The sequence below is a fragment of the Phyllostomus hastatus genome, unplaced genomic scaffold (assembly GCF_019186645.2).
Source record: "Phyllostomus hastatus isolate PE091 unplaced genomic scaffold, TTU_PhHast_1.1 phas_scaffold_78, whole genome shotgun sequence".
NCBI classification, from domain to species: domain Eukaryota; kingdom Metazoa; phylum Chordata; class Mammalia; order Chiroptera; family Phyllostomidae; genus Phyllostomus; species Phyllostomus hastatus.
Genome location: NW_025334041.1, coordinates 49,692,689 through 49,715,583, shown reverse-complemented (window position 1 = coordinate 49,715,583; position 22,895 = coordinate 49,692,689). Strand labels below are relative to the sequence as shown.

Below are 22,895 nucleotides of genomic sequence, written 5' to 3'. Positions count from 1 at the left end.
TTTGGGTGATGACCTTCATAAACGTATATCTTGACAACTATCTATCTGTATGGTGTAATTCCAGAAGTCTTAGGAGAAAAGACCAATTCCAGAGGAGAAAAATCTCCTCTACATATAACTCACATAAGCCTAAAATTCTTTTAATAATAAATTACATTTTCCCCCCTATAATTAGAGGGGCGTGATAAAGTAGAAATAAGATTCTTACAGACATTAGATTCATATACAGATGTACTGGGGACTAAGTGATCCAAGCATATGGTATTGATCCTCAACAGGATGAAAAGGAACTGCCAACAGCAGCCTTACTTTTACTCTCTTTTGGAGGATTGAAGGGGAGACAATGAAAAAGTGCACTAACTCGACCTTTCTCTTTGCTCCTCTTGCTTTTGTTGTTCTAACCTTTAACACTACTTTTTTTCTTTTCTAATCTCTCTACTCCATCCTTTCTTTTTCAGGTTTGTTAATGTCTTTAGGCTTGTTTCTGTACTATCACATTAGATCAGGCAACAAAGTCTTCTCTTGTGGCTTACTTATAATGGCATAGGCTTGGGTGTTGTATTCCATTAGGAAATATTTTCTGGGGTCCCACTGTGAGATAGGGACTGTGCTAAGAAGACAGAGCTAAATAAGACAAACGGGCTCACTGCCTTGCGGAGGAGCTTAGAGACCCTGGGGTCAGGCAGGTTAGGTTAGCTGACCACTCACACAAGGTGGTCTGTCAGAGGATTCAGCTTGACTAAAGCCAAGAGCAAGAGACTAGAGATCCATTTTCAAAGGGAGAGCAGTCAGGAAAGCTCTGGATAGGGGAAGAAAGGATAATTTAGGGCAGCAGAAATGAGTTCCCCATATCAACAAATGAAACACAGATTTATGGGACCAAGCATTTGCTGTGGACCACACCAAAGTGTTACATTTTAGGAAGCCTGACAAAAGAAGTCTATAATACATACATTTTTGTGTAGTTGTTTTTAAGTACTCTAATAATCTAATTATTCTGTTGAAAATGCTGTAACTCAAGAAGCCACACTGTATCTTTTATTTAATTCCTTTCAACACTAGGATTTACTATCAAAATGTTGATTCTCTAAGGTAAAATTTCCCAAAAATGCCTGATCATAAGAATCACTTGAGGCACTTTTGAAAAATATTAATTCCAAGGCCCCTCCTCTGGAAAGCCTGATTTAACAGGTTTCAGGTGAGAACCAGGAACCTATCTTAACAAGGGTCTTGTTAAGTCTGAGAAACATTACAATGGATACTATGTTAACTAAGGCCCATGGAGCCAGTTGCAATTTTTCAAATATTTTTTTAACAGATGTTAGAAGAAATCATAAGATGGATCAAATGAAAAGGCAGCAGTTCCCTGTGGAGTAAGCGCTGATACTCCGCTGGCCGAGGTGTTACTACTGGGAGTGTGGAGGAACAAAGACTGGTGCAAGGTCCTTCAGCTAGTATTAGGAGAGGGGAAATTAGTGTTTAGTGATTATATAACAGCAAGTCTAGTCACAAATGCTGTAAGTTAGTTATAAACCTAATACACATTTGGGCTTCTTTTAAAATGCCATATGATAAAATTATAGTGTAGGGCAGTTGGTCCACTCTGTGCGTTTTATGAGAGATCTCATTAGTGTTTCATAACAAGCTCAAACTGAAGTTTCAGTCGCTGTCATTACCCTCATTTTACAAGAAAACCCCCACCCCTCAGGGCCATAGAACTAGATGTGTCAGAGATAGACAAAGGACCTTAGTTCTTTCTGGTCATAATTCACCAAACTACCACACATACATAAAAATTCCCTTGCAGGTTATGCATTTTATTTAAAGAAACAAATGACATAAGTATTACCTAAGATTAGTTAAACTAATGGAGAATTTAGATTAGATGTCTCTGATTTCTTAAGAAGATTGTTCTCAGTGCAAAAAAATAATTTTACTATCCATGATTCTATTTATATTATTATGATTATACATGTAAGTTTAAATCAGGAGTCTGGTGGTAACTGTACACGTCTTGCCACTTTTTAAGAAAGTGAAGGACAAAGGGAGAGTATATGGGGGCTGCTTTTAAACAAATGGATTGAACATACTGCTTTTCTGATAGTTTGCACAAATGGGTGGTTCTTTATGATCGTACACAAATAGGACTATTGAAGGAGCACCAATGAAATGAAGCTTGTAATAAAAGGTTTCATTTAAACAGAAAGTACTGACTTACTATATTAGTATTTCCTAAGAGGAATACTATACTCACCCCCTTGGGATGTATTTAACAATGCCAGCATTATAATTTTTTTCCAGGTTGGCTCCATATGAAATGGCAGTAGCAATTATTGTCTGAAATAAAACAAAAGAGGTTTTAAAAATTCATTTGTTTAAACAATTCCTTTCTTGTCAAACTAATTAATGCTGAATTTTCTAATTACATATTCTACTTACCACAATTACTTCTATAGGAATAGGGACTGGGATTTTGTGTTTAAATCGGTCATTTAATTCCTTAACTGCCATACAGATGATGATGGTGAGTAATCCAGCAATGAAATCAGCAAGATTGGTATTGCCAATATTTTGAAAAATCTCAACCAGAGTCTGTAAAAAATAATTTTATGTACTTCTCATATGAAAAAAATCATATCATCATCGCACAACACTTAAGAACTCTACACAAAACCATAAAAATATGTTGACTAATAGAGACCATTAAACACATCCAGCCTTTGATATATATGTACCCTTTGATATATAACCATATCTTTGATATATGTGTATGTATGTATCTGAAGTTATTAACAATGGTTTACTTGGAGTTCTAAAATGATGGATGATTTCTACTTTCTTATTTTTGCTATCTGTGTTTTTACAATAAAAATGAGATGTCTTAAAAGAAAAAACATCATTATATACTGTCTCTTACTTGCAGGAAAATTTTAAAAGTTTGTATCTTGGGAAAACATATTTGCCAATGATACCTCAGACAAGGGTTTAATCTCCAAAATATATAAAGAACTTACATGACTCCACTCTAAGAAGGCAAGTAACCCAATTAAAAAATGGGCAAAGGACTTGAACAGACACTTCTCCAAGGAGGACATGCAGAAGATCCAAAGACACATGAAACAATGTTCAATATTGCTAGCTATCAGAGAGATGTAAATTAAAACCACAATGAGATACCACTTCACACCAGTCAGAATGGCCATCATAAACAAAACAACAAACAACAAGTGTTGGAGAGGTTGTGGAGAAAAGGGGACCCTATGCACTATTGGTGGGACTGCAGACTCAGACAACCACTATGGAAAGCTGTATGGAACTTCCTCAGAAAACTAAAAATGGATCTGCCTTTTGACCCTGCAATTCCACTGCTGGGACTCTATCCTAAGAACACTAAAACACCAATACAAAAGAACCTTTGCACCCCGATGTTCATAGCAGCACAATTTACAATAGCTAGGTGCTGGAAGCAACCTAGATGCCCATCAGTAAATGAATGGATCAAAAAACTATGGTACATTTACACAATGGAATTCTATGCAGCAGAAAGAAAGAAGGAGCTCCTACCCTTTGCAACAGGTTGGATGGAGCTGGAAAGCATTATGCTAAGTGAAACAAGCCAGGCAGTGAAAGACAAATACCATATGATCTCACCTTTAACAGGAACCTAAACAACAAAACAAAGAAACAAGCAAAATATAACCAAAGACACTGAAATAGGGGACAGACTGACAGTGACCAGAAGGGAGAGAAGAGGGAATTTCAAGGGAGAATGGGAAGGGTTTACAGGAACAAATTTAAAGGACACATGGACAAAAGCTAGGGGGAGGGTGGTAATGGGAGGGAAGTGGGGAGGGTTGGGTGGGTGGGCTGGAATGGGAGTAAAAGGGAGAAAACTTTACTTGAACAATGATTAAAATAAAATTTTTTTAAAAAGTTTGTATCTTAAAGTGGTTTGACAGGTGCCATTAACTGGCCTAATTTTTACCTTGTTGATATGGTATAATTGAAACTAAATACTAATAAGCCAAAAAGTCCCAACTAACCAGTATTTTAGGTGAAGCTCTTGCTGGTGATGCAGGTGATAATACAATACCTAAAATACTTCATTTGTGTGTACATATGGGCTGACCTATTCATTATGACAAAGAAAATCTATTGAATTGATATATAGGTCAAGTATAAATTTTTGGAAATTAATCTGGTACTTAGTTCAAACTTGAACTAAGATTACAAATAAAAGCAACTCTTTCCAAATGAAGAGATAAACCAGCTCAAGAAAAACTAGTCTCGTTTTGTAAACAGGAAGCTTCTGGAAATAGAGGGATATTTGCAAGGGAGAATCCCAGGGAAGAACACTAGTATCTTTGTTATAGCAACTTCAGTCCTGAAGAAGGCATGGCTGGAAAAGGCTTTCATCAATTCTTTGAGATAAGTTAATCTCTCAGTGAAGGTTACTTTTCTTTAAATGAGTCCTTTTATATATATTTAATGTGAAGATAAAGGAATGGAGCATCTTATAGTTTATAACATATATCTTATTTCTTTTTATAGGTGAACCATGCTTAAAAGATTTATCATGACAATCTGATAGCAATTACGTGTTGTGAACATTAAGTAATCTAGGAGTAGTTGTGCCAGCAACCCCAGCTCCCTGGAATACATTCAAGAGTAAAGGAATGAGGGGAGAAGTTATAGTGCAGACAAAATACATTCCACCAAGTGCTCGAACTTGAGTGCAAACATTTGACTTGGAGCAAACCTCTTGGATTTTCATTCAGAGTATTTTAACTCTTGCTTTAAACTCAGTACTAACAAGTATACTTTGTTTCCCAGAGTCAGTAAAAATTTCTGGATGCAGATACACTGATAATAACAAATTGAGGCAAGTGATAGCAGCTTGAAAAAGAAAAAATAGAGAAACTACTACAAGCAGACATGGTAACTCAAGAACTTAGAGTACCCACCATAGAGATAAACAGCCCTAAGTCCTGCAGTTATTGTGCTCTGGCCCTTTACCTAAGCAGTTTTCTGATGATGATCCTTATTACTTTGTGAGATATAATATTTTGATTAACTGTCTATACAAAAAAGATTTACTTTCAACTCAAGATGAAAATTCAAACTTAAAAACAATCAGAATAATTATCCTAATCATAAAAACATTTTCACCTTATAAGAGTAATCACTACAAGAGTCTCATATAATCTGCGAGAGTCACTTAGACCTTTGAATAAAAAGCACCCTGTGCCCCGGCTGGTGTGGCTCAGTGGATTGAGCACCCACCCTCAAATGAAAGGGTCGCTGGTTCGATTCCCAGTCAGGCACATGCCTGGGTTGCAGGCATGTGAGAAGCAAGCACAAACTGATGTTTCCTTCCCTCCCTATCTCTCTCCCTTCTCCTATCTAAAAATAAATAAATAAAATCTTTTTTTAAAAAAGCACCTCTGTTATATTAACAATGCAATAGGAGTTCCAAAAAACAAAATAAGTTTATATCACACAATTACATCAAATAAGGTGCATCAAATAAGGCATATGAGTATATTAGTTGCCTATATATTGAGTTAGGATCATTCAGGATCTCTTACAAAAAGCTTTACAATAGAAAGTTTAACCTATGTGAAATAAAACTCACCCATATAAACTGAAGTAGTATATAAACTGAAGTAGTCAGATTGTGCTCAAAGATACAGAAATGAGACTCTAAGAAAGCACTGAAAAGTAGCCCTAATTTAGTTTATTATTAAAATACTTTCTAAAATATGTTTAAATCTGGATAAACACACCTAGCCTAGTCTTCTAAATAATTCAAATCACAAAAATGAGCTTTTCAGTAATCGATAATGTTTCACTATATTTTCTCCATGCTTGGAGAATATTAGGACCATTTCATTTAGATAATTTCTTCATTCTTACCTAGCATTGCCTGGGTGTTTGAAGTCGTAAGGAAAAAATATACCTGGTATTACATATGAGGACATTTTTTAGTTAACTTCTAAAACCAAATTTATTTTACTTCATCTTATTTCTATAAATATAACAGGCCCTTCATAATCACCATTTACTGTCAGGCATCTCCTGATAGTCTATACATAAGTATGAGATATATATGTTAGTGTATATATACATACATATGTGTGTGTATATATATATGCATTTATATATCTCAACCCTTAAAGTGTTACTTCCTTTATTACAATGGCTTAAATTTACATGCTTAAATAGATTCAAAGTAATGAAACTGATCAAGCTTAGGAGTGACTTTCAAAACTCTCACCATCTGGGCAAAACTTTAAATGTGTTCTTCCTCTTTGTTAAGGGAAAAATGGGACAGGTAGCATCAATCTAGTAAGCATGAAGAAAGTTTTCTTTTGTCTCTTGAAACAAACCATTCAAAGTGAATGGTGGGAAAATAATCACTCTGAAATAGACTCTGTGGTTTACTTAGAAATTGAGTAGCTAGAGGGTAGCATGAAGAGTATGACTAATTCTAAATACTCCTTTCTGCATCCTGTACCCAGTATCTTTAGCATTTGTGAATTAATGTCTATATATTTTTTTCTTTCCCACTATTTCATTCTCCATTTTTTGTATTCATTATTTCCTGTTATTTTTTGTAGGGTCAGGGGTCAATCCAAAGTACAACCTTATAACAAAAGGAATGTTGACTACATTCTAAGGAAAGAATCTAACAATAATCTTACAGTCTTTCTTGGAAGAATCTACTACCACTCTGCAATTGTTGAAGGATTCTTTCATGAATAATTGCAATTGGTAATGTCATCAACAAATTTCTCTGTTCACTTACTGAGTGGCTCATTCAAGCCTTATGCAATCATTTCCCAACATACTGATTCTTTCTTCTCAGAAGCTTATATTCACCATCACACAAGGATGATTAAAAAACATCTTCATCCAATTTGGCTGACCTGGGAGGAATTCTGGCAAAATTCTATGACATGTTGTTGCCTGAGACTTAAGAATAATGTTTAACAGGACATGTCACATAATGATTGTGTTTGGTTTCAAAACCCTTTTTTTGACCTTGTCCTAGTGTGTTCTGGTTACTTTTGTCCCTGTTGATAATGGGATCACTGGCAGCAAGCTTTACCTTAAACACAGTTCTAGGAGGCCAGAAGAACTACTTCAGTTCTCTGTCTGCACAGGTTCAACAATGGCCAGGGACCCAGGATAGCTGTTGGCCTAAGCCGTGATCTATCCGTGGCCTATCCGTGATCTGGGTGAATGCTGATCTAGCAGTGTTCACACAGGGTAAGTACACTCAGGAAGGATATCTTGGTGGATTCAGGGACCAGTGGGTTTGTGTAGGGAATGAACAATTCCTGGCATATGGTAGGAAGTCAATAAATACTTACTGAATAGATTAATTGAATTAATAACAATGAAGGAATAAATGAATGAATACTTGATGGAGAAAGTATGAAAGCAAGAAAAAGCAAGCTGTGTGAGGAGATGCCAAAGTGAGAGAGCCTGTCAGGAAAAGGTAGTCGGAAGGTTTCAAAGTGAACTCAGGACTTGGTAGGGAAAAAAGCAACAATGACAAAAATAATTTTGAATCAAAAAACAGCCTTAAAAAAAGTCTGTGCTAATGTGTTCTGATAGGCTGAGTGCCTGGGAAGTAAACAGTAAGATTGATGAGGTCTGTTCATTGTGATAATGACAATAATAATATTACTATGAGTTTTTACTATGTGCCAGATATTGTGCTAAGTGCTATACACAATTGTTCCTTTCTAATCCTTACAACTCTAAGAGGTATTATTATTATCCCCATTTCATAATTGAGAACACTGAGGTTTGGGGAAATATAACATGCCCAAAATCACATGGGCAGTGGGTGGAACCAAGACTACAACTCAAGCTCACTGAAGTTCAAAGTCCATGATCTTAATTACTGAGTTATACTGCCTCCTCCACCACTGCTTAGCATAGTACCTGACCTGTAGTAGGCACTGGGTAATATTTGTTGAATGGATGGAGTAATGTGGGATTATGGCACTGTTGTGAAACTGAGCAAATTCCTGGCCACCTCACAATTTTTTAGATATGTGTTCATCATGTTACATTGTTTTAGAAGCTAATACATGGATCATTAATGACTCCATTCTAAATGTTGATACATTATTTTTTCATAATATCATTCCCTCCAAGCTAGAGTGACATCATGTTACTATTATCATCACTTTTCAATGTAACTAGTGTGATTTACATCTTTCTTTTGCATCTGTTTTTCAAGTTGAATCCTCTCTGAATCTAATATTCTTTTTCATCTATAACTGCTGAGATATTTACATTATATATTTTATGGACTCTCACAGTTAAAAATGGCTTTAGAGTTACATGTCCAATTGTTTCATTTTACAAATAAAAAAGAAAAGAAGCCTTGAGATGTGAAATAGTAATTTCAAAATATCTGCTTTTATTGAGTACTTGTTCTGTGTCAGCCTCTGGTCCAAAGTGCTTCTCATCCATCTTTATTTGACTTAGTTGGTAGATACTTTTACCAACTCCATTTCAAATCCAGGTCATCCAGCTCCAAACGTGAGCTTTTTTCAGCCACTATCTATGTGCCAGAGGCCACTTAGCTTGTCAGAGGCAAAACTGAGACTAGAGCTCTAGCCTCTTGCATCCCAGATCAGTCCTGGTGACCATCTCTGATGTTACTCCTGATTCTATTGCTTCTTTTAGAAAAGGATGCTTTCAATGGGTCCAAAGTATGGCACGAAGGAATATAGGTTCTACAGACTCAGGTTAAAGAAGAAAAGAGCACATTGTTCTTAGTGAAACATCCTAGAGTAAGAAGAAACACTTACATAGATAATGGAGAGAACGCCATTATAGTTTTTGGTTGAAACGTTGAGGATGATCTTTAGCTGTGAAACCAACACTTGGAAGGCAGCAGCTGTTGTGAATCCACCAACCAAAGGATCAGCCAAGTACCTCACTATGAATCCAATCTGCAAACACCCAAACACCAACTAGAACAAGAAAAGGAAGGAAAAATTAGATGTTTGCCTGGGAAAAGAAACCACTCCCTTGAACTATTAACAAATTCAAGTTAACAACAATTTAAACTCTGGTAGCTGGCCTATAACACAAAAATACTTGTAGGAAATAAATCTGAATTTCTTAATGCTCTATCTCTCCCCTCCATCACTCTAAAACTTGAAAACTATGGGTAATACAAACCTTGAAATATTTCTAGATATGTATTAAAAAAGTAAAAAATAATGTGGCTTATTTCTGTGAACTTTTACAAAGATAGCAAGAAATAGGTTATTCTGACTACTGAACTGTTAACTACTGTACTGAAAATTAAAAACACAGTTTAGAATTGACATCACTATATCATGTTATCTGCATGACTAGAAATGCCTTCCTTCTATTGATGTAATTGTTCCCCTCCCCTTTCTCATCAATTCCCAGTGCTTGGCCTCCTAAGGCCTACATTATATGGGCTTCCACCTGAATCAATGCTTCCGGAACAGCTATTCTTATTGATCTCAGAAAATCATTATTGTCTCCCACTTTTATTAGAGTCTTTTATTTTTGAGTCAGCAACAGTTAGTTACTTCAAATAAAAATCACACCAATCTATATTTTACTTATAAGTACATTACCTGTATGATCCCAACCAAAAGAGTAAGGGTGCTTGCAATCAATACTCTTGCTGCATCTCTAGCTACATTGTCTATCATGGTAGCATTTGATGCAGTCCCGTTACTGCTGGGTATGAAAAAGTTTTCGTCTGGGGCCAGGCTCAGAACAACAGATCCCACCATTAAACTGACCACCGGGAAAGGTCCTGGGGGAAAAAGTCTCAATCAATTAATATTTATTAATCACAAGTATTTAGATTCAACATGCCATGTCTACATATGATTAGAAAGAGGTAAATTAGCAGTGATTGGGAAAATATTGCTTATTCATATAAGAAGCTAAAAAGGCATTCAGGACTTAGAAATGAGCAAGCGAGACTTGTAGGAAGGCTATCGCAATACAGCATCCAGGATGCTTTCTAAGTATATGGAAAGGGTGTCTAGCTTTGTGTGATGTTCACGCGAAGGGAATGGGGAGGGTTGTCAGGAGAAGTTGTCCAGCAGAGATGGCACACAAGCCGAGTCCTTACTTGTTCTGTCTCATTTGAATGCTACAGAAGCCCATTTCCTAGAGCATCCACTGTCCTACTCTGTGGGGATGAGTACCTTGATCAATACCCAGGGTTCAAATTTGGGTAAAGAAACAGGAAAAGGAGTGTATAGATTCCCTTTTTCTCTTTCCAGGACAACTTAATTTTTTCATATCAAATGCCAGTTTGTAAGATTCTATGTTTTGAAAGTGCTCCTTTTCTTCCAGCAACTGCTCCAGTCACTACTGGTATGTTTACCCATGATGATGATGATCCTATCCTTCAATCATGGATGTTTTAATGATTGCAAGGCTGTCCCCAAATCCACTAACTTGAATGTCTAAATGGATAGAACACCAAAGAGGAAAAAATTAGCTTCTGTGTTCCTTACCTCACCAAGCATTTGATGCTGATCAGTTCTCCCAGGTGAGGAAGTTCTTTCAATCACAAACCTCTTCCTGACTTCCTTCCACAGACAAAGCAATATGCCAGATATTGGGGGAAATACAATTAAGGACAAGGATATGGATTGGGAATATAGTGGACAGTTGTGTTTGTTTCAAGAAGTTTGTCCAAGTAGACATGTCTAGTCAGCAGATGGATATAGGCACAAAATTATCAAAGTTGCAAAGTAGCATTAAAACATTTATTTACTTGAACATCCGAGCAAAAGAGAATTTAAATTTTAGGAATTACAGGAAATAAATCTATTTTGAGCCATACTAAGAAGGAAAGCCAAGCTTAGTTTCTAAATTGTTTTGGCATGATTTTGCCAGTCTTCCAATCTTAGTGACTTAAAATAAGTATGCTCTTTAATGAAATAATGAATATGTATTTGATGAATATAATTTAGTAAATGCTAAGTTAATCTGGTAAAACAGTAGTTTCAAAGATCCCTCAAAGATTTTTTCCCTGTCATATTTTGTTTCAGAAGAGAACAGTCTCTAAATATGGAGTCAAATTTATTATATTTTTAAAAATAAAACCATGCTAAAATTTGAAAGTAGTCTACAATTTTAATAATTTTTCAACTTCTCCTCTTCCTGTAAAGTGTCAAGTATAAAGCAAACTGAAGGCACAGTATTTTGAAAGGTGAGAAGAGCCACTTGCACTACTGAATAGAAAAATGAGGCAAAGCACTGAAGCTCTATTTCCCTGGAAATCATTAACAAAGATATGGAAGCACAATACACATAATATGGCCAAAATTACATTAAACGTGAACACTGCAATTGTAGTATTTGCTTATAATTACCAACTGAGATGTGTCTTGATGTTCCAAAGATAAAGTATGTCAGGATAGGAAAAAAAGCAGAGTAGAGACCATATCCAACAGGAACCGCCGCTAGTAAAGCATACGCCATGCCTGAAAGTACATCCAAAATTGTGGAATTCACAAACAAACATTACAGTATATATCTCCTGTAACAAAGAAGGCCTTTTCAAAGAGATCCTCAGTTTGCAGCTTGTCCTAAGCTTCCCCTGGTTATGCATACAGTCTGTGGCCATTCTAGGGAAATGAGTGCACCACATGAATCAACAGCTCTAATGAACTAGCTCAACTGCTCAGTAATTCAATTATTCACTGGTCACATGAGTGGAAAAAAGAACTCAAGTCAGTGGTTGATTAAAAAACTTCGTCGGTTCAGTCCAGAAGCTTATACCACTTTGCATATAGGCAGTTTCATATGAATTCATTGTTTCTCTATGTTCTGAGGGACACTTTGGGAATTCATTGTTGCTCTGCTCTTTCTCCTTTCTTCTTGGGAAACAGAGATTAGATTCAAATAAGGAAAAAATGACAATTGTATTTAGTGACAGGCAAGGCAACTCCCTTGGGCTCTCCACAGGTGACTGGCCTCTCCACTAAGCCAACCCCAGCACAAATGTCATCCAATATGAAGAAATCTCAGCCTTCCTATGTACATAGGAGCTGGAGGATATGACATGTTCTTTTCCTTGGTTAGATACTTCTTACATAGTCAGTACATCTTATTCCATGTTACCTTCTCATATATCATTTACTTAAGTGGGAAAAAGTCAAGCCTTTTCACTCTTGGGTCATTAATAAATACATTTCTAACAGTAAAAATGAAAAAGTGTGGCAACAACCTAAAATTCTTAGCCCACTGACACCCAAAATTATTTTTTGAATGAATGCCTCAAAATCTGAAAGTGGCTAACTAAACTAAATTATATTTTATATACTGTTATTCAATGAAATGAAATTGATGTGATGTATGGAAATACATTTACATGGAGATACGTAAAATACAAAAAAGTGAGAAAAAACAATTAAAAATAGTAAGTATGCATGCTCCCATGTTTGTAAAAGTAAAGTACATTGTATGCATGAAAATGATCTTGGAAGATTTTCAACATATTAAAAAGTAATTCACATATGCAAAAAGACTATAACATAATAAACACCCATGTATCCACCATCCAGCTTAAGAAATGAGTGATTTTTGCCAGTGCAGCTGAAACTTTCTGCATGCTCTTCCTCAACTGCATCCTCTTTCCTCTCTCCACTCCTAGAGGACAACCACAATGCTGAATTTAGTGCTTATCACTCTTAGACATTTTTATGCTTTCACATAGATATGCATTTATATGTGTTGATGTTTCTCTCTCTCTCTCAAATAGATAGATAGATAGATAGATAGATAGATAGATAGATAGATAGATAGATAATTTAAAAATATTAATGGGATATTTTTTCATGTATTTTCTAATTTCCTACAATGAGCATTCACTCACCAACTATTGATTATGTACCTACCGCATGCCAGACACTGTTCTAGGTTTGAGGAATACAGGAATAGACTAAAAAGGTCTCTGCCCTTACAGAGTTTACGATTTAGAAAAAATCTGTATTACTGATGCAATTGTTTTAATATATAAATTAAAACAAGAATTGCAATAACCATTCACCCCAAGACCATGGACAAGAAAGGTAACTCCACAAAGGAAAGACAAGAAAAGAATGAGCAAGGAATGAACACAACCTATTTTCTATGCCTTTCTTTCAAGTCCTTAAATTTCCACTTCCCTATACTCAGCTCTGCTGTTCTTACAGTCCTGGAAAATGGGGACTTTTTTAGTTTTCATATAGTGTCCTACTTAGGGACAACTGCTACTTAAATATATGGTAATCATCTTTATTATAACAGGATTTGGTACAACAATTTTGAAAGTATACAATTTGTAAGGAAATCTAAGCCATTGATATAAACTGTGGCTTTTCTGTTGTTGATATACTTCCTGTGTAGGAGAGTCCCCTAGACTGACACAGGGAGTGCTAGCAAACATTTGGAAGCATCTAGAAGACAAAAATAGAAAGAAGAGAGCTAGTTCCCCATAGCTGTAAGGAAAGGTAGCACTGAAAAGGCTGCACTGATCTTTTGCTTGTTGGTGGAAATTTTTTTAAATAACACAAGTCAAAAAGATCCCATTATCCTTAGCAATAAGTAGCTTCTCAGTAACTTCAGCCTGAGTGCTCTAATGAGCTTTTCCCCACTCCTCAGCTGCCCAGCCATCTGGTTCTGTTGTGGACCTGCCATCACTAAAAGCAGCAACACCCTCTCAGATATCTCAATTTTGAGCCTCCTCTTTAACTACAGTTTCCTACTCACCTGCTGCAGCATCCTATTGCAACATTTCTTTGTTTTCATGAGGCTTCTAAACAGTTAACTGATCACCTTCTCCCTATCCTTGGTGTCCTCGTGTCTTCACTGTCTCCTTGTCCATGGAATTTCATGAATATTCTGAAATCCCTTACTTCACTCTCTCTCTCCTTCCCTTTTCTTGTCTGGCAAAACCCCAATCTGGCTAACATTAAACACCTACTTTTTCATGACAAGCATTTGAGCAGCTGGATAAACTAGACTAAAAACATCTACATTTGGGCTGACCAGTTTCATATAATGATCAGAAGCCCCAGGTGAACACTTAATCCTGCCTGGCAATCCCATTCCATTTCTTCCAGAAGTGTGCTTTTCTCCTTTCTACTTCCCTCAAGCTGCCCATCCCTCTTCTCCACAGAGATGGAGTTCAGAGATGAATCTTGGACTTCATCCAAAACATAGAATCTGTGAGATGCCCCTAATCTGCTTTTTACCAAAATGTCAAACGTCTCTGCATCTGCACTGTGTTGTCTGTCCTTTCTTCCTTTGAAATGGTGGAGCTGTCCCCCTGTGTCTTAAAGGAGCAACCCTCTCACTTCTGTCCTTAAACCCATCCACGCTTGCCTCTTCCCATCATTTTTTTTAAACATTTGAGATTTTTTAAAAGATTTTATTTATTTATTTTTAGAGAGGGAAGGGAGGGAGAAAGAGAGAGAAACATCAATGTGCAGTTGCTGGAGGCTGTGGCCTGCAACCCAGGTATGTGGCCTGACTGGGAATCGAACCTGCGACACTTTGGTTCGCAGCCCGCACTCAATCCACTGAGCTACGCCAGCCAGGGATCTTCTCGTCATTTTTAGTTGTTTCTCCTCTACCTCTTGGACCACAGATCTCTTTCTTTCTGCTAGGTCATTCCCACTAAGTAACAAATGTGTTCTAATATCTCCTATATTAAAAGAAAAAATAAATCAATAATATTATAATAACTATGTATGGTGGCCAGATGTGTACTTGAAATATCAAGAGGATTACATTACAAAATCTGAGTGTCTCACCACTATGTTGTACACCTGAAACTAATACAGAATAATATTGAACATAAACTGTAATTGGAAAAGGAAAATAAAACTTCCTTTCACTCTACCTTCATCTCTCATCTCCCTCCACTTGCAGCATGTCTCTCTTCTGCTTCATAGAAAACCTTCTTGCAAATGTCTGTATTCCATCATCACACTCTCCCTTCAAGAGTATTTGAAGCTAGTGTCTCCTCTATCCTTTTTTAAATAAACCTCTTCTCTTGGCTTCTGATCCCACATTCCTCCAATTGTTCTTTTTCTCTAACTTCCTGAGCCAAACCTCCTGTTTCTTTTTTTTAATATTTTATTTCTTTATTTTTAGAGAGAGGGATAGGGAGGGAGAAAGAGCAGAGAAAGATCAATGTGTGGTTGCCTCTCATGAGTGCCCTACTGGGGACCTGGACTGTAACCCAGGCATGTGCCCCGATTGGGAATTGAACTAGTGACCCTTTGCTTCAAGGTCCAGTGCTCTACCTCCTCATGTATCTTTGTGGCCTCCTCTTCATCTCCCTGACCTCTGAGTACTCCAGCTGTCTTTTCTTCTCATCTGCCTTTCTCCCTAAGTAGCCTCAGGCACTCCCACTTTTTAAAATATCACTTCTAGAGTGATGCCTTCCTGGTTTTTATGTCTAACCCAGCCCTCTCCTCTACCCTTCACACTTGTAGTACTTTCCATTCTATATCTGGCGTCTCTGCTTGGTTGTTTCACATGCACTTCAGACTAAGCAAAAGAAAACTTGATTTTTCTGTCCCAAGTCTCAGCCAGTCTTTGCTATTTTAATAGATGATAGAACCATCTACCCAGTTGCTGAAGCCAACAACCTTGGGGGCATCTGTGATTTTCATCTACATGTAATCCATCAGTGTATCTCAGTGATTCTTTTCCCAAAACATATATCAGATCTGTGCAGTTCTCTCCACCTCCTACTTGAACTGGTTAAAGCTGACACACCTATCCTCAGGGCTGAGATGAGGATGAAGTACCTAGGGTGCAATATTTAAGGAGGACCACTGAGAACAAGTGCCTCACTTGCCTCATTCTGATTCCTGTCCTACCTAACCTTAACATATCCTGTTTACCCATCTTCCCCTCATTGCACTCAACCTGCACCAGAATTCTTTTCTTCCCTCCCTTGAAAATACTATACTCCTTTGGCCTGAAGGCATTTGCACCTTTGCCTGATACACTCCTTTCTGATCAATACATAGCTGCTCCTTTTCATCCTCTAGTCTCTGATTAAATTTCACACACCCCCAGTAAAGCCTTCCTTGGCCACTCTATCTAAAATATACTCTCTCCCAAATTAATCCTTATTGTTGCACATTTAATCCACCACCTCTGAAATATTTATCTACCTATTGATTTCTTTATTTCTCCTGCCTACCACTGGAAATGAGCTCTGTGGGGTCAGTACCAGTGCCTGTCAAAAATTATTGAATCCCTGTGGTTGAACACTTTGCATACAGAATTGTTCTACAAATGTTATCAAGTGAATGAATGATGAATGAATGAATATATAAATGAACCAGGTTAACCTCTCAGAAATTCATCTTACAGAGACAAATGTATAGAGATAAGTTTCTGAAAAACAAATTATTATAAAGTAAGGAAATGTGCAGTGTACAAGTTAAGATCCTAGGAATTGAAGTTTGGGTTCAACTCTCAGCTCCACCACCTACCAGTAACATGATCTTAGACAAAATTTAATTAATAGCTTTCTCATCTAGCCCTGGCTGGTGTGGCTCAATTGTCAGAGCATTGCCCCACACACCTAAGTTGCCAGTTTGATTTCTGATCAGGGTATATAACTAGTTCCAGGTTCTATCCCCATTTGGGGCACATGCAGAAGGCAACTGATCCATGTTTGTCTCTCTCATCAACATTTTTTTCTCTCTCTCCTCCTTCCCCGCCCTCTAAAAATCAATGAACATGTTCTCAAATAACAAAAAGAAAAAAATAGATTTATCATCTATTAAAAAGGAGTTAATAATAGTTGTTGTGAGAACTAAATAAGATAATTGGTCAAAGCCCTTAGCATAGTGCCTGATAGTTAATAAATAAAACTAAAATTAAAATGAATTCTTATAAGGTACTTGTCTATAAAAACTTGGGAGAAACCAAACTTGAAATACCATTTTTTCATACATAAAGATGACTCATGCCCTGGCTAGTGTGGCTCAGTGGGTTTAGTGCCAGTCTTGAACCAAAATGTCGCCAGTTCATTCCCAGTCAGGGCACATGCCCGGGTTGGGGGCCAGGTCTCTAGTTGGGGGTGTGCAAGAGGCAACCAGTTGATGTTTCTCTCACACATTGATGTTTCTCTCCTTCTCTTTCTCCCTCCATTTCCCTCTCTCTATAAATACATACATACATACATACAAACTTGAAAAAAGATGATTCATTTCCAGGAATACAATTCAATCCTCTTCACTAAATGTTTACAGTGCTATTTATTTTGTGCCAGTCTCTTTGCTAGACACTGACTAAACAAACATGGATTTGTTGCTTCCTGTCCCCCAGAAGTCACAGGGTGTTGCCATGCCACAGCTATGAGAGTACATTGTGCACACAGGTACTTACTTTGTTTAACTTAGGAACTGCAACAGCCCCACCGGAGGCTGCCATCCACCTCTGTGACTGGAAACATGGCTGACCAGGCTGAGACTCCACACTCAGACCACAAAACATCCTCCTTCTCTATGGGAATCTACCTGGTCTGCTCTGAGTAATCTTCAGAGCTCTACAGGAAAATTTTGACTCATGAATTACGCAACAACTATTACTAACTTCTGAAGTAGTCTATTACCAAACCATCTTTTTACACACATCCCCACCCCACCCTACTTCCCTCACTTGGCAAACTCAGACTGAACCTTCAGGGAAACTCAGCTCTGACAGAAAGCCATTCCCAATCCCCTAAGGCTGTGTGCACTCCCTTAGCAGGCAAGGTTATATTGCATATCCCTGCCACAGCCCTTACATCCAATTGTTATCTATTTCCCCTCTAAACTGAGCTCCTTGAAAGCAAGTGGTGCATCTTATTCATGGCAGCACACTTAGTACCTGGTACATACAAATGTTCCATAAAATTATAATAAATAAATGAGATTTCTGTTTCATGATTCCGGGGATTTGTAGAGTTGGGGGGAGGACAGAAGCAAGATGACAGGGAGGGAGGACAGAGGAGAATATTATTCATCAGCTAGGCAACATATTCCCAAGATGCTCATGGAAATGTGATACAAAGCCAGTTTAAAAAAAGTAATAACCACCTACACTGGGACATTTTTCCAGAGATTAAAACAAGGGAATGTATTAAAAAGGAGAGGGAAGAGGAACAGAAAAAGCACTTATGTGTAACCAGGCTAAAATACTTTCTCCACATTCCCTTAAGCTAGTTTCAAAACTGCAGATTAAGACCACGTGTAAGAGGTAAAGTAATTTAATGGATGCAATTATCATTTAAAAAATAAGCATAATAAAATAAGACAAAAATATCAGAGTATATCATGTGGTGAAGGTAAATATTCTTTGGCAAAACCAGAGCTAAATGTATAAAGATCATAATGTAACACATATTTCTTACTGTGAGTTATGGTCAGTACAAGTTGGGAAGCCACTACCTCGGTAATAGGGTTCTACTGGAGCCATGCAGTTGGAGAACCAGCTTGGTTTCCCAGATAGAGAACTCTAAGGAAGAGGAGGAGGAAAGAGGCCACTTTCTCCACCAAGGGGCTCTAGAGGAGAAATGAGGCCTTCAAGGGTGAGCAAGCATGTGGTGCAGACCAATGAAAGCCTGGGGGAAGTCATGAACTGCTTCTGGAGACTATGATTTGCAGTCACTTGGAGCCGACCTACCAAAACCTTACCTTGCAGTGTACCCACGAGTCCAGTGCTAACTCCTGAAATGATGTCACTAAGCAGCCATTCCTTGATTCGGTATTTGGGGAGCCAGTCCAAGATGGGCAAGAGAGTCTTCAGCACACCAAGGGCTCTCTTCCTTGAACAACTGTCAAAAAGCAAGAAAAGTGGGCTTTCAATCTAATCTCAGCCACAAGCAATCAAAAAGTTTTGAACTGAACTCTGCTGATGTTTATGACTATTTAGAAAAAGAATGGGAGTTGCAAATACCAACACTGAAATGCTTACCATGATTTTGCCAAGAGCTCTGTCTACCCTTTTAAATGCAGTGTGCTAGAAAACACAGGATTAAGTGACCCACCCCCATACTCTGAGAAAACATCCCTATACAAGAACCCATTTTCTAGTCTAGCTGTACATTGACAATGTAGAGTCTCCAAGTCTAAATGGAGATTAATTTTCAGACTTCTAGCCCCAGGTGCCTTCTTTTACTTCTCTTTGTCTTTTAATAAAAATAAACATGCTGTGTCTATTTTGGCAATACAAGCTTGAAATCAGTTTTTACAAAACTCTTAACATGTGCACCTTGTTGTACTTTGCTACTTAGTGTTTTTTAAATTCTGCAACCAATAGATAAAAGGAAAATATATTAACAGTAAGTGAACATTCTTTGACTCTTGATAATGGGATTGTAGTTATATTTTTTAAGTCTCTAGAGATTTTATGTGTATATAAAATGAGAGAGAGGTGGGATTTGCTTCAAAAAGAGTGTGGGTGGGCAAGTTGAAACAAGATTAACTTTCAGTAAATCACAAGATCATAAGCTGAGCGATGGGTAAAAACATGGAGAGGAAGTTCATTATACTAATATGTCTACTTTTGTATGTATTTGAAATGTCCTAAAAAGTGAAGTTTTTAAAAAAGAAATAAAATCTAGCAGTAGTTGCCGGTTCTCTAATTCTTTTTGTTTGTGGTATCTAATTACGGTGGCCCTTTTTGGCTCAGACTGCTGGAGGTTTCCGGTGCTCCCACTGCCTGTTGTGAAGGACTTGGAGCTCAGCGCGCTCTCCTGAGTTCTGGCTGTCATTCAGTGTCTGACTGAGTGGCATCCTGCCTAGATGAGCTTCGGCTTTCAAAGACTCCTGCTGGTCAGGTGATGGGTTTACCCATCATCTCTTTTCAATGGAGCCCCTTTCTTCCCCACTCTCCTCAAAGCCTTCACCGGAAGGTACTTGGTAAAGTACCCCCAAGGAGAACTCCGTATGTCCACAAAAGGGGAGAAGGAGAGACCGGACTCCCGGAACACACTCTCCCCAAAGATAAGTTTCTGAGACTAGAGTCAACCTCTAGCGGAGAACGGTGCAGCCTTCCTCCCACCGGGAAGGACCGCGCAGCCGGAGCGCGTCCTGTCAGGAGAAGCGCAGGCGTCCCCACCTCGACTGCTGACCCCGCTACCTGCAACTCTCCGCCAGCCGCTCCCGCAGCGTCCTGCGCTCCTGCAGGCGCCGCTCGCACTGCTGCTGGAAGGCGAGCTCGCTGTAGACCGGCCTCGACACCACGTAGCTGCCACTGTACTCGGGGTTCGGCGGCGGCCCCGATCTGCTGCCCGGAGCTTCCATGACCTTCGAGCAGGAGGACAAGGAGGGAGATGACGGAGCGAGGAAGGAGAAGAAACAGTGAAGAGGAAGGCGAAGGGAGAGGTGACGGCGGGTTAGCCGCCTCCCGGCCCCACCTGTTGCAGCGGATGCTGGAGAGCCTGGACCGCTTGCAGCCACCCTGGGCACTCGCAGCCCACCGCTCCGCGGCGCGCACCACCAGCTGAAGGGGGCACCTGAAGACTTCCGGTCCCGCAGTCTGCACCTGCTTCCCGTGGTTCCCAAACTCTGAAGAGAGTGAGCCCCGCGTTGGGGGCTTCGGGAGCGCGACCCAGTCAGTTCTCTCCCGCGAGCGGTCAGGGCGCTGTCCGCGTTCTGAAATCTCCCCAGACCCGGGCTGGGACCCGGGGCAAGGGAAGGGCTGGAAGGGGACCTCGACGGCGTTTCTCCCTCCCTGCACCGGGCTAAGGGCGCAGCTCCAGGCGCATACTGGAGAAAAGTACAACCCCAGGCCCGTCGTGGGACCCTCTGGCCAATCTCCCGGGTCCGGAGGCTGTGCGCACTGCAGTCAGATTCCGGGCGCGGGCCGCCGCTCTCCTGGGGGCAGAACTTTGGGGGTGTGGGGCAGATCTCTTCCCCAGGTCTGTTTTCCTAGCTTCCTTCTCACTCTCAGCTTCTCAGAAAGAAGGCTGTCCAGCCCCCTGCCCGTCCGCTCCAGGCCCCCACACTAGTCCCACCCCCCAACCAGCCACATCTCTGTAGGAGTCAAGCCCCGCTGGGTGGCGTGGGCTACACCTTCTGCACGGATCTCACCTGCTGTGCCTCTGCTCCTGCCCCGCCCGTGTGCCCCGGGCATTGCCGTTTCGTGGCCTTTATAGCACTCGCAGAAGGCAGGGACACGTTTTATTTATGGAGCAATAGAGACACCTAAGTCGAAATGAGGGACACACGGGCAGCGGTTTTTCCCCCACGTCTATCTTACCGGGAAAGAAATCCTACCCTTCCCTCATTCCTTCTCTTTCCCGGACAGACAACGCTGAGAATCTTACTGGATGTCCCTCACGGGGCCACCCAGATCCTCACTCACCTCCCTCTCAGTTACTAACAGAGGCTACGAAATCAGAAGCGCGACGACCCTGGGGTACTTGTTACAGAAATGCGGAGTCCCACGTAGAGGAGGCTAGCGATTGCTGGGAGCGCGGAGCCTCGCCTGTGTCAACCAGGAAGCTCCGCGGGCTGGCACACAGCTCTCACGCCAGGTGGAAAGAGGAAAGGAGCGGTGGCCAGTTTTGTATTTAATAAGCCCTTGGATTTCTTTTCTTTAGGAGTACCCAATGAATGGTGGCTATAGAGAGTTCATAATTTATTCATAAATTTTAGATATAGTTTGCACTTCTGTGTATGTGTGCATTATTTTCACAATCAAATTCAAGTGTCCAGGTGGCCCCCTTTCTTATCAGCCTGACTCTTGGTTCTTTCTTTCTTTCTTTCTTCTCATTCATTTGGACAATCAGAGGGAATAAGCTGGACTAGACAGGGGTCTAGACTAGAAGGGAATGAGGGGAAGCTGGATCTCTTCTTCATCTGTGTTTTGTTTTCTTCTGGGAAGAATCTTGTTAAAACTGGCAAATGCAGGTTAAGATGAAGGGAGGGCAAGTTTGGTGAACAGGATGACTCTTTCCTCATCAGCAGTGTTCTGAAGTAAACACAGACGAGGTTCTAAAATATGGACCTTATGGACATCAGCATTCAGTTATCCACCCAGCTGGAAAGTACAGACCATAACAATTCTGCAAGCTCCCAGAAACAGGACTCTCAGTAGAACCCAAGTGTACATCCTTGAAATTGTATTTGACATGATGCAAACATGAGCATTTTTCTGAGGAATGAATGAGTTAAAAGTTTTCAACAGATCTTCAAAACTTTCTTGACCCAGTACGGTTATAAACCCTTGAAAAAGGGACCTAAAAAACAAAATCTAAATCATGAATTTTAAAATTCTTGGTGGATAGGAATTGAGAACTAGTTGTTCTTTTTTTTTTTAAGTGTATACTTTTTAAAAAATGTTTTTAAGATTTTATTTATTTATTTTTAGAGAGAGAAGGGAGGGAGAGAGAGAGAGAGAGAAACATCAATGTGCAGTTGCTGGGGGTTATGGCCTGCAACCCAGGCGTATACCTTGCCAGGAAATTGAACCTGCGATGCTTTGGTTCCCAGCCCGCGCTCAATCCACTGAGCTACGCCAGCCAGGGCTGAGAACCAGTCGTTCTTAACTAAGGATTTTTCTGTCCTCCAGAAGACACTTGGCAATGTCCAGAGACATTTTTGGTTTTCACACCTTGGGGGATGTTAGTGGATAGAGGCCAGGGCTGCTACTAAGCATCCTATGATGGAATTTGCAGTCCCTCTGAGATTCTGTATATTATTAAAATGCATGTTTATTGCCCTGACTGGGCAGCTCAGTTGGTTAGAGATGCGCCTGGGGTGACTTAAAGTCCCGATGTGCCAGGGTAGGAGATTCAATCTCCTGTCTGGGCACATATGGGAAACAACCAATGAATGCATAAGTGGGTGGAACAACAAATC

At 39.5% G+C, this 22,895-nt stretch overlaps 1 protein-coding gene across 2 annotated transcripts in view; it reads right to left on the bottom strand.

The window, feature by feature from the left end:
* SLC26A4 (solute carrier family 26 member 4) overlaps positions 1 to 21,385 on the bottom strand; it is a 50,880-nt gene extending 29,495 nt beyond the window's left edge. Inside the window, exons 1-9 of one of the 2 annotated variants that reach the window (XM_045826947.1) lie at positions 21,123 to 21,385; positions 20,447 to 20,625; positions 20,170 to 20,336; positions 18,723 to 18,862; positions 11,406 to 11,516; positions 9,642 to 9,826; positions 8,835 to 8,999; positions 2,440 to 2,592; positions 2,255 to 2,337 (exon numbers count right to left, since the gene is read on the bottom strand). In XM_045826947.1, coding sequence (XP_045682903.1) covers positions 2,255 to 2,337; positions 2,440 to 2,592; positions 8,835 to 8,999; positions 9,642 to 9,826; positions 11,406 to 11,516; positions 18,723 to 18,862; positions 20,170 to 20,336; positions 20,447 to 20,625; positions 21,123 to 21,165 — 1,226 coding nt within the window. In that variant the 5' untranslated portion in view covers positions 21,166 to 21,385. The remainder of the gene's footprint in view (positions 1 to 2,254; positions 2,338 to 2,439; positions 2,593 to 8,834; positions 9,000 to 9,641; positions 9,827 to 11,405; positions 11,517 to 18,722; positions 18,863 to 20,169; positions 20,337 to 20,446; positions 20,626 to 21,122) is intronic. The other variant, XM_045826948.1, reaches the window with a different exon arrangement.
* Positions 21,386 to 22,895: the final 1,510 nt, after the last annotated feature.